The sequence below is a fragment of the Vigna umbellata genome, chromosome 9 (assembly GCF_029865625.1).
Source record: "Vigna umbellata cultivar VRB3 chromosome 9, Vumbellata_1.0, whole genome shotgun sequence".
Taxonomy (NCBI): domain Eukaryota; kingdom Viridiplantae; phylum Streptophyta; class Magnoliopsida; order Fabales; family Fabaceae; genus Vigna; species Vigna umbellata.
Window position 1 is genome coordinate 6,216,217 of NC_142173.1, and position 11,783 is coordinate 6,227,999.

At 32.8% G+C, this 11,783-nt stretch overlaps 2 protein-coding genes across 4 annotated transcripts; one reads left to right on the plus strand and one right to left on the minus strand.

Moving 5' to 3' along the window:
- The first annotated feature begins 521 nt into the window (after window positions 1-521).
- Window positions 522-5,720, plus strand: LOC148192427 (uncharacterized). Its single transcript, XM_088099745.1, has 7 exons — window positions 522-1,109; window positions 1,205-1,287; window positions 1,479-1,487; window positions 1,714-1,802; window positions 2,267-2,391; window positions 2,558-2,634; window positions 4,765-5,720. The coding sequence occupies exons 1-7, from the start codon at window positions 943-945 to the stop codon at window positions 5,403-5,405; spliced, it is 1,191 nt and encodes a 396-aa protein (XP_087955871.1). The 5' UTR covers window positions 522-942; the 3' UTR covers window positions 5,406-5,720.
- A 3,352-nt stretch (window positions 5,721-9,072) lies between these two features.
- LOC148192428 (uncharacterized) lies at window positions 9,073-11,556 on the minus strand. Of its 3 annotated transcripts, none has more exons than XM_088098118.1 (2): window positions 11,418-11,556; window positions 9,073-10,792 (listed from the first exon to the last, which is right to left on the minus strand). In XM_088098118.1, exon 2 carries the CDS (start codon window positions 10,573-10,575, stop codon window positions 9,391-9,393), a length of 1,185 nt encoding a protein of 394 aa, XP_087954244.1. In that variant the 5' UTR covers window positions 10,576-10,792; window positions 11,418-11,556; the 3' UTR covers window positions 9,073-9,390. The 3 variants fall into 3 exon arrangements, with proteins under 3 accessions (XP_087954244.1, XP_087954243.1, XP_087954245.1); XM_088098117.1 differs by having other exon boundaries at window positions 9,073-10,813; XM_088098119.1 differs by having other exon boundaries at window positions 9,073-10,845.
- Window positions 11,557-11,783: the final 227 nt, after the last annotated feature.

The following is an 11,783-nucleotide window of genomic DNA, read 5'->3' on the forward strand; positions in this document are numbered from 1 at the left end:
ATAACTTAAAGGAAGCATTGCTTAATGTGATTCAACTTTCAAAGTGGCACTATTCATCTTGTAAATTGCACACACAAGAATTATGATGAGAATGAGATAAAAAGATTAAAACATATATAGCTAACAAACAGAACAAAGATTGAGAGTGTTTCCATCCTTTCATAACTTCTGAATTTTCTTTGTTTCTTGCACATAAACATTCTCAACTAATTTCTGATTAAGGTACATTCTCTCATATCTCACATGTTTGTGCCAACAACTAATATTACAGACACACAAAAAAGAAAAAACACAGTCTAAAATCACAGTATCTGACGTGGACTCTTGACACTACCCAATTAAGTCAGGTAAAGTTCTCTTCTTTTTCATCTTTTTTCATTATTTTAATGACTGAGAACCAATTTAAAAATGGTTAAAAAATAAGGTTGAGATTCCTAAACAAAAGAAAGCCAGCTTAGAATACATAATCCCATTGGTAGCATGGCTGCACCACCCTGCCAAGTGTTCCTCAAGTTCAAGCCACATAATTAGCCATGGTTAATTCATCAAGTTAAATTCCAACCCAAGGTTAAACCAACCATCATCACTTCCTTTTCTCTTCTTCCATTTACTTTCAGTTCCTTTTTTCCACTTCCACCCTTCTTACAATTGCAGATTCAATTGTCTATATAACTATTTTCCCCTTCTTTTTATACATCCAAATTTCTTCCTTTTTTTCCTTCTTTCTCTCTATTTTGGTGAACCACTTTAGGTAACCAGATTGCTCCCACAACTGTACATATAAATATGCCATCATAGAACATCATAGAAGGGAAAAAGAGAGAAACTTGGCAAGGCAAAACATTTAAAAATCCATTTTTTATCTCCATTCACATACCCCATTTGAGTTTTTCTTCCATTTTTGTTCTTTTGGGGCAAAAGGGTGTTCAGATTGAGACACCAATGAAGAGGTCTCCATCATCTTCTTGTTCATCATCTTCTGAAACTCCCATTGCTGAGCAAGGAAAAAGAAGACCTAATTATCCAAGGAGGAACAACTTGAAGTCACAGAAATGCAAGCAGAATCAAACCACTTGCAGAAGAAGTTCTGTCTATAGAGGAGTTACAAGGTTAATGAATTTCACTTTTCAATTGTAAATTTTGAATTCTTCTCAGTGATTCTTCTTCTGCATTTGCATGTCTCTCATTTCTCTTTGATCATCAGACATAGGTGGACAGGTAGGTTTGAAGCTCACCTATGGGATAAGACCTCTTGGAACAACATTCAAAGCAAGAAGGGTAAACAAGGTAATTGCTTTTCTCTCTTCAATTATCCAATTAACAAGAGAGAAAATCAAGGAGATCTAATCTAATTTAACATCTTTTCTTTATGTTTTCTTAATTAATATTATTATTACTGTTATTATCAGTTTCTGACCTTGTTTTGTTTCTGCTAATCTTTCTGATTGCAACGTTTACACGCTTTTGGGGCTGTTTAGTTTATTTGGGTAAGTCATTTTCTCATGCACTTGGATCTCACAAAATCCTAGTCAACTTTTTCATTTTTTTTTTCTGAATTCTTAATTATTAATTGAACTGCAGTATTTCTTTTTCTGGATTGTTATTGTTTTTTTTAATGTCAAGAAAGATTCTGATCATGATGCTGTTGTTTGGACCCAATTCTCTGCTTTTTTTAATTTTATTTTTTAATATTTTCCTTTTTTTTTTCTGCAGGAGCATACGATACTGAAGAAGCTGCAGCCCGTACCTATGATCTTGCAGCCCTGAAGTACTGGGGAAAAGATGCAGTTTTGAATTTTCCGGTATATCAATTTTTTTCAATATATCCCACAGATAAAAATGTAATCTTTTAAAAGTTTACAATATGGTGTAAAATTCTCTTCTCTAAAGTATATTAAATATATAATTTTTTAAATTATAAAAAGTTGTATTTCATCTTTATAATGTATTATATAATAGTTAATCTTTATTCTTTATAAAAATAAAGTAAATCATTTTTTTGACAAATAATATATTACAGTTCCTTGATAAATTAATTATAATATAAAAAATATTTCAGATGTTGTTCATTAGAATCAATGTTTTATATTAATTTTATAAAATATTGAGACTGAATTTTTAGAATTTAATTTAGGGGAAAAATATTTTTTTATAATAGTTTAGAAGAAATATTTAACCTAAAAAAAATATAATCATATGATTAAAAAGTTTATTTTCTTGTGTAATGTAAAAAATTGTGACAATATAGTGTTTTTGTTTTGTTCAGATAGGAAATTACACAAAGGATCTTGAGGAAATTGACAAAGTTTCAAAAGAAGAATATTTAGCTTCTTTGCGGCGCCAAAGCAGTGGTTTTTCTAGAGGCATATCTAAGTATCGTGGGGTTGCTAGGTTAGTTGAATTGTGATTAAAATCATTTCTTTTTTTACTTTTTTTTTCACTGTATTTTACAATTGTAATTGTAATTTTCCTAATAAATTAAAGGTAAAATTAAATTTCTTTTTTCTGTAAATATTGTTATTCTGATATTAATATATTTATGTTTATATTTGCACAGGCATCATCATAATGGGCGTTGGGAAGCGCGCATAGGAAGAGTGTGTGGAAACAAGTACCTTTACTTGGGAACATATAGTAAGTAGTCACATTTATTTTCTATTTTTCAATCATTAAATTTTACTGTATATTTTTTTTTTGTGAAATTCCAAAGCTAAATAAAAATACAGATAATTTCACATGTGGCAATTGATAAAGTGGGAGAAAGTACACTTTGTAGACCCCAAAGCTATGAATACTCATATCTTGGTTACAATTTAGAAACTTGCTATTTTTCGGCTTCTTTCTTATCCATATGTTGCACAAAAATAAGTCAAACTTTCAATCAGATTTATACCCTCTTTTTTTATTTAAAGATAACATCCACAAAATACTAATAATTGAATGATAAAAGTTAGAGTTAAACAGTATTTGTATTCAGCTGAAGAAAATATGTGTAAATAGAAGAGACACAGAAAATTTACAAAATTTTAGTTTTCTTTCTTTTAATTTTCAATTCAAATTTCAAAATCTTCTCTTTATACTCAACCTCCCTCTAGTTAAACAAAATAGTATTTGGTTATAATCTTCTTCAAAATCACATTTTCACGTTATATAAGACAAAAATTCGCTCACAAATTCCAAGTACATGTCACGGCTGATTACAAAATTTCTATTCTCTTTGTCTGACTCTATTTATTTTTGTAATTGAAAAATAATTTTGACAAAAAAAAATTGTTCAAGAAATAAAACACCAGTAAAAGAATTGTTTTAGCTTCATTTTTATTCTGAAAGAATAGTTTTTAAAGAATTTTTTTTGTTGAGTTGAAGAGAAGGTGTGTTTGACATAAAATCTCTTGTTGTGTGTGACATGTAAAAGAACATGGTATTTTATAATGAAAGGTGAAAATAAAAGAACAAACAAATGTTTCCTTAATTTTTAAGAAAATATTTGACAAGTACAGGTTGTAAACCTGCAGTTCTCATAATTAATGACAGTGAAAAAAAGAAAAAAAGAGAAAAGGTTGAGTTCTAGGATGCATCATGTGTGTGAGTTGTTCTCATTGCTTGAACTGTAGCTGCAGTAGTGTTGTCCAGTAGTTGCAGTATGCATCAATTTCTGGTCTGACATTACAATATGTGGCTGTGGATCACATAAAAATAGCAGCATAGGAAAGTTACAGCTGCAAACACTCACCAACATGGCACGTGCATTACCCCCCTCTTCCTTTCTTCATGGGTCCACTTTATTCAAAGTCACCACCACACCCTTCTCTGTGGGGTTATCATAACCATAATTCAGTTGCAATTTTATATAACTTTTATACTAGTTAACTTTTTAACTTTTATTCATGGTAAAATTTTAATTCTTCTGCTGATTTTTTATCATGTCAAAAATTTTACAGAGATCAAATTCATAAAATGACAAGTGTAAGCAAGTAAAAACATTATGCCATTTCTTCTATTGAAATATTTTGTTCTAATTAAGAAGTTTTTGAAAGTTTAAGCAATGTGATTTGTGATAATTAGGTTAGTTTGAAGAGAATTTAGTTGGCCAAGTTGAATCTAACATTTGACAATAGAACCCTAAACCTCATAGACAAGCATGTTGGAGGGTACAGCATATGCTTGACTTTGTACTTTGTTCATATGCAGTGTCCACAATCTCTTGCCAGCATGTCGGTCAAAAGTATGAATTTAAAAATTGTCAATCTTGAGGGCAGAATAAAATAAAAGGCTTGTTTGAATAGTTATATAGATAGCTGAAAAGATATGCTAAGAATTAAAAAGAGAAGTAGATCAGGAAGCAGGACACAAACACCCCCCAAATTCAGTAAGCACGTGAACACTAATCCTGTCCTCATACTTCAAAAGCTTTTAACTTTGTGAGATTCTATGTATGTCATAAAGTTGTCTTTTTTTCAAACCTTATTCTTTCTTAATTAAATAATCACCAACTACTTTTAGTTAACACTGCTGTGTTTCTTAACAATTTTGATTGTCTTTTAATCCAGTGATCAGATTCTGAATCTGATAATGTCATCAAATAAACTGTCTACAATTATCACTTCAAATGTGTTAAGATAACATCATAAGATCATATAGAATTTTGTCTTTAAAACATCATATGATCATATATTTTCCCTGTGTAAGAATCATTTCTTCTGTTTTAAGTGCTAATCATTTAGGGGTATTTATTTTTTCTTTTGCTTGATTTGAACTGCAAAGAAACTCAAGAGGAGGCAGCTGTGGCATATGACTTAGCAGCAATAGAGTACAGAGGACTGAATGCAGTGACCAATTTTGACATAAGCAACTACATTGACAAAAGGAAAAAGGACCAAACTCAAGAAACAGTAGCACAAAGAGAAACAGTTCCCAACTCCTCAGACTCAGAAGAAGCAGAAGTAGAACAACAACAGAACACAACTACGCCAACCCCTTCTGAGAATCTGCACATGGCAGCAGTGCAGCACAACCAAGTTCCACACACACCCCTTAAGGAAGAGTCATCATCACTGGTCACTATTATGGATCATGTGCTTGAACAGGATCTGCCATGGAGCTTCATGTACACTGGGGTGTCTGAGTTTCAAGATCAAGACTTTGCTTTCAGCAAAGCTGAGGATTTAGTAGCCATGTTTGGAGGTGGTTCAGGGTTTGAGGAAGACATTGATTTTCTGTTGAGCACAGAGCCTTGTTGTGAGACTGGGAGTGATGTCAATATGAGAGCAGTTTTTGATAGCATTGAATGTGGTGAGGGTGGTGGAAACATGGTGCATGGGGATAACAAGCAGAAGGAGATACTATCTTTTGCATCTTCTTCTCCATCATCTACAACAACTTCAGTTTCTTGTAACTATGCTTAGATTATTGGGTTTGTTATGTATGTTGTTGGGATTTGTTGTGATAGGTGGTGGATGGGTGTGAACAATAGATGACTTGTGAAAGTGTTCATTGGTTTTAGGATTTACTTTCTTCAAACACTCTCTTTTCATTTTAGAATGGATTTTAGTTTAAAGGTGCAAAAACCAAAAATCTGATTTGGAGGGTGGGGGGAGTAGATGGAGAGGGGAAATTAAACTAATCCTCATCTTAGGAGAAAATGCAGTATATGTTAAGATCAAAACCTTTTTAGCATTTGGGGTGCAAAATGCAAAACAAAGTTTCCTTTGTTTAAATAATCTGGCTTTCTTTTCCTTTTCCTTCTTATTTTATTGTGGCATAATAGTTGGTGTTGAGATCTGAAATCTGATCTCTGGTTGGCTTTGTTCTACATGTCGCCTAACCCTAGTATGCATTAAAATATTTGTCTAAGTAGAAAATAATCATATATATTAAAAATAAATTGAGTCTGTGTGTTTTTAAAGTGAACAAAAATTATTTTTATATCATTTTGTGTATTGAATATATTATGCTAAATTGTAGTGATACCTTTTGATTACCACTCTTGTAAAGACCTAGAAAATTACATTATTTTAAAAGTGATAGTTTAAAATAGTGAGACTTGATTATTTTAATATTAAATGGTGTTAATATAAATAGTTTCATTATGAATGAGTTTCATAATTTAAAAACACATTATCTCTCTAAAAATTACTTTGTTACAGTTCTTTGACTTCTCTCTAGGATTTCTTGTCTTCTGTTCGTCTGATTGAAGAACCGATACGGTAGAACTGATCATTGCGGCAAACTCTTCAGTTTGGAACGATCAGTTATTCAAATAGAGCATGTTTGTTTTTTGCTCCTCTTTTTGGTCTGGTTTGTTTTTCTTTGCATGCAAATCTGATGTGGATGCATGTGACATTTGTGTCTTCTATAAAACTCTATACTGATAAGTGGTTCTAATAGTATACCCTGATCGTGTTCATATTGTTCGTAGGAGCTGATATGTTTTAGGTTTTTTTGTGCGATTTGGTCATCTATAAGGAAATAAAGCTAAATATCTTGTTTCTAAATTTTTGTAGTTGAATAACCTAAATTTGTACGTGGTAATTGTATGGAATAATTTTCTGAAATCTGTTTTGAATTATATGATAATGGGGCTGTGTGATATGTTGATATTGGTGGTTTGGTATGGTGAAATTCTTGTTGTAGACCGCTTGGTAAATTGTATCAGTTTTTGATGAATTGTGGATGATAGAGTTTTTGTTTTGATTGGTCTTTTGGTTGATGAAATTTGGTTTAATAATATATTGGAGAGGTGATTGGAAATTGGTCTATAATTAGTGGCTTGACATGTGAAATTTTGTGAGGATTATTTATTGACTGAGTTTGAGGTTAAAGGTCTGTGTTTGTGGTATATAAGACTTGGTTACCTTCTTGTTTTGTTGAAATCTGATATTTAAGTATGTTAAGTTGTAATTGGGTTGTGGTGAATGTTGGTTTGATCTAATGGACTGAGTCATTAACTAATTGAGCAAATTGATATCCAAACAAAGGTTCAAACATGCTTTCCAAAAAATTATAAGTATTAAGATACCAATATGGTTATTTGGATAAGACTTGAGTACACAAAGATCAAGAATCAGAGTTGCTAGTTTTTGGTATGGCGTTAAGGGGCTTGGAATGATGTTGAGAACTGTGAAGATAATGAGTTCTTTGTGTTTTGGGAACTAAGGGGGCACTTTGGGTCATTGAGCGTTGTGCTCTTTGTTTGTTGGGCATTGAGCGGTATGGAGTGGGGTTGAGTGCCACTTCTTTGTATCAGGTTTGTACATATGTTTCTCTTAATTCATTGAGTGAGCTTGTTTGCGTGAGCACTAGCAATAAGCGTCAAGAATGGGCGTTGAGTGTTCCCTGCTTCAAATGATATTTCATATTTTGTGTTGTTTTGATCTTAAATCTATTTAAATTGAGTTATTTTGAATTATATGTTTATGTTTAATGGATGTTATATGAATATGATTATAAGTGGTATGTGATAATATGGTGAGTGTGGATGGTATATGGTATGAGAAGAATTTCAAGGAGAAGTTCTTAAGTTGGTTATGTATAGTGTACATGTTGATATAGGAGCTGTATATTAGGGGTTATCTCGACACTCTTAATAGCTTTCAATCTCAAGTAGAGAAGGATGATTACGTCGTGAAGAGTAGTAGGAGGTCTTTAGTCTAGTGGTTGTTTCTTGACCATAAATGTTTGACAAATTAACCTCAGTATGTGATAGTATGTGTAGGCAAGTTGTTTTACCACCACTAGGTGCAAGACCCCTAAGTTTGATATCAATTCATGTATTTGAATGGTCAAGTCTAGAGGGAAAGATTGTATGACTTAGGATTGATTGTTTTATTTGTTATATGCCTACTTCTATAAATGGATATATGATTATTTTTGGAACATTAGCGTGTCCTTTTTTTTTGTGTATTTCTTCTTATTTGCAATGATCACCTTAATGGAGTGAATAAATGAAGATATTCTAATTGATCTAGTGCAGGATCGGTACTGATGTTGAAGTTTAAAGTTAGATTATTAGATTTTTTGTCTTATTAAATTTTGTAAAATAGTGGTAGGCTTTTGATTTGGTACAACTGTACTCTTAGAAATATAGAATCTTTGTATGAATATATTCAATTATTCTTATAGTTATGTGAGATATAACTTTAATAGGCTTTTGTATGTATTTTCTTTGAGAAATTTTTTCTCTCATTCCTTTGTAGGTAATGTCTCTTTTAATAGTTGTATGAAATATTACAACTACAATTAAAAATAAAAATTTGTCTTCATTTTTCTTCCCCCTCACCTCCTTCTTCCTCCATCACATCCTTTGGTATTACTTTTTAATGATAAATTTAACATTCTAATAGAAAGAACCACTATAACTTGCTATAAATATAAAATACTAAATTGAACATTTTTTTAAGATAAAGGGTCACAGAAAATCTAAGTTGATAAATATAGGACTAAAGGTAAATTTAATTATGTATACACCATTTGCAATGGTAGGTGCAAACCATGATTTCATTCTTCGCACTCCCGAGTGCAGTTCATTTACCAATTAAAACGCATGTATTTAGGTCCTGTAAGCGGTTGACTTGTGTGTGTGTATTGACTGTAAAGGTAAAGAATTATAGCATTAATTAAAAAGTAATGGTTGAAATTATAAATCATAAAATTAAAAAAGTATAGAACTAAAATTGCTACTTTATAATGTGTGTGTGTGTATATATAGTTTTAAGTAAGTATTAGCAATATAGATAGAATATGATAATATATAAAAAGTTATTAAGTCGAGAAATACAGAATTGTCAGAAAAAATGTTTAATTTTTTAAAGAATACAAGAGATTAGGCTATAGACTAAGATAACTCCATATAACCTGAAATCATTCTCAAATTACATCATAACTAATCTTTAAAACAAAAACTCAACAAAATTAACTAACACAGGTTAGAGGAAGGTAATGTGCTAACACCTGTACTGGAAACCCCCCATATCTGCATGCCAAGTATTCAAATATTTAAATGAGACTTTCATCACTGCTCATATTATAACAGGAAAACATGATTGATTGTTAAGTCTGCGTACAACAGCAAAATCCACGAGAAAATCCTTTCATTTCAAGTAAAAACCGGAGGCAGAAAGGAGCTGTATGGTCGAAACCTTAGCTTCTAAAAATAGGCAATGTATAGTTTAGCACCAATCAAGGCAAATAGCTCAAGATAGACAAATATACAGCCAAAGTTTGCAACGTGCTGAACAGAACATCAATGGAAACCTAAGGCAAGTTAAAAACACCAAGATAAAAAAGAAAAGAGGAGACAAAATACACTTGGATTTTGAGAATTGACACTCTTTTGCCTAAACCTGCCACTATAATCAGATTTTGATGACTGACTAAACTTCGGGAGATCAACTAATAAATAAAGGGTATAAGCTTGAACTTTACTTTGCTTGCATAGTCTGTGTAACTCTGGCCAAAAGTCTCAACCATCAAAGCCTCTTCCATCTCTGCCTTCTGCTTATAATACAACAAGCATACTGCTACAATAAATAGAAGACTAAGAGGTGCTCGTAGCGCAATGCAGTATGTTACAAACAAAAGCATTGTTGATGAATATATCGGATGACGAACCCAACGATAAGGTCCAAATTGCACCACGGCACTTGGCTCCACCACATTTTCTGAATACTTGGCAAGATACAACGTTGCATTATATTGCATTAGTAAGGTTGTGATGATTAAAGCCCAGATTCCAAGATTGCTCCACCCACCGGGAATGAGGTGAAGCTCCGGCCCTTCAAATGCTGCAAGCCAATGGCCAACCATGACCCCTGCACTGAACAGTAGGCGAGACATGGTTGACACATTAATGTCCCATTTTGGGTCATGAGGCCGAGCATAAAAATCTCCATATAACCGCTTTCTAATGCTAACATTGAAGAAAAAGAAATAATGATACACAAAAAAGAAAACAAAAGGCCAGCCTTCAAGGTAGCCATTGAAGTGACCAGGAGGAACAAGAGTGAGCCATGTAAAAACAGATGTAACAATTGCCAGTTGCTCAAATATGTTTGCCTCACCAAGCAGATGTCTCCGAAAACAATATAACCCATAAACTGCAAGCGCTATGGCCACCCACCATGGCCAGAACAACCAAGTCCAGCTAAAATACATCCAAAAGAAGGGACTGAAAAGCATATTCATTGTCCATTTTGTGGCTGCAATTATGATGCACAATAACCCAGACCACTTCACAACTTTAATTGGAGTCAAGTGCAGAAGAGTAGCTTTTATTGAATCAAATGATAGACTTCCGAATAACTCTAGGACTGGATTTTCAGATTCAGTGCTGGCATTGCTAGAAATCGAGCAACTGAGAGGAGGTAACAAATCAGCCCTTTTTCTTGCTGATTTAGGCACAGAGGAAAAAGGGTTTCCATGGGTACAATTCAATTGAAAACTAATGCTCTTGGGTCGGTTAGCAAGTACATCGACACGAAAATGTTTGCTGAAAGGTCTCAGAGACACTTTGTTGCTCACAATAGAGAAACCAAAGGGGGCAATTTTGGAGTGTGAAAGAACCTTTGTTGCTTCCATTATTGTTTGAGGGAAAATAATAATCAAATTTTGAGAAAAGTACACAAATATCACAAAACCAAAGATGCACTGGATGAAAGCAGTTCCATATCCTTTGATACGGTGAGTTACTAGGAATCACAACGACAGCAACAATAACCCGTTGATGTAAACAGGAATCCAACACAGGCAAGATGCAGTGGCAACAAACACACTCAGTATCTTCAGTGCTCTCCTTCTGCAATTCATCCAGCAACCTCTACAGCATTAAAATCCAACTCCATTCATTCTCTAAACAGCAATATAAGCACGAAAACACATTACCAACAAACCACCATCAAAACGTAAAATGAAAAAAATTATAAGCAGTTGTTTAGGTCTTTTGGGTGATGTTTTCCTGTCAAAATTGTAGTTTCATCTTGTAAATTCATGCAATAAAGGATTGCACAAAAAGTGAACACAGATTACTGAGATAAAACAATTTCAAATGGAAAACAAAAACCAAAAGTACTTAAGGAACTGTATCTAAGTTTTATCCACCATAAAGTGAATAGACACTACCCAGCTTCTGACTACAACCGCTCCTTTTAAACCCTCCAAAAACAAACTAAACAAACCCTCCACCAATTCCAAAGCTGCTATCGACAACTCAGCTCATAAAATTGGAACCCCGCCAGCCTAGTCAAAGCCCAAACAATAAGGTCCATGTAAAACATAAACCAAAAGCACATATTCCAGCGTCTAACTCCCTTGGGCAAATGATCAAACAGATGGTGCACACAAAAACTCCTCATTCAACGAAAGAGTCCAAACTTAAATCAGATAACGTTAAAAACGACAAAGAAAGCGTAAAGAAATAGTACCCAGCGAAAAGAAAAATCTGAAGTTGGTTTTGGGCAAGAATGTTGAATTGTGACGGATAACGATACTGAAGTTCTGAGCTGTGTAAGTCACGGAGACGCTCTTTTTCTCCACTTACGGCACGAATGGACCAACAAGATGAACCCTTTTGATTTTTCTTATTTGGAAACCCCTTTTAAACATTACTTTTGTAAACTGTAAATTAAATGTTTTTAATCATATTATTTATTTATTTGAATCGGTTTTTTTTTCACGGGTAATAAAAAGTTTCACAATAGTTTTAATTATATAATTCATTTATTTATTTACAAAGATTCAGTTAACTTCTCCATTATTAAAATTACTATGCATCAATTAGCAATAAAATA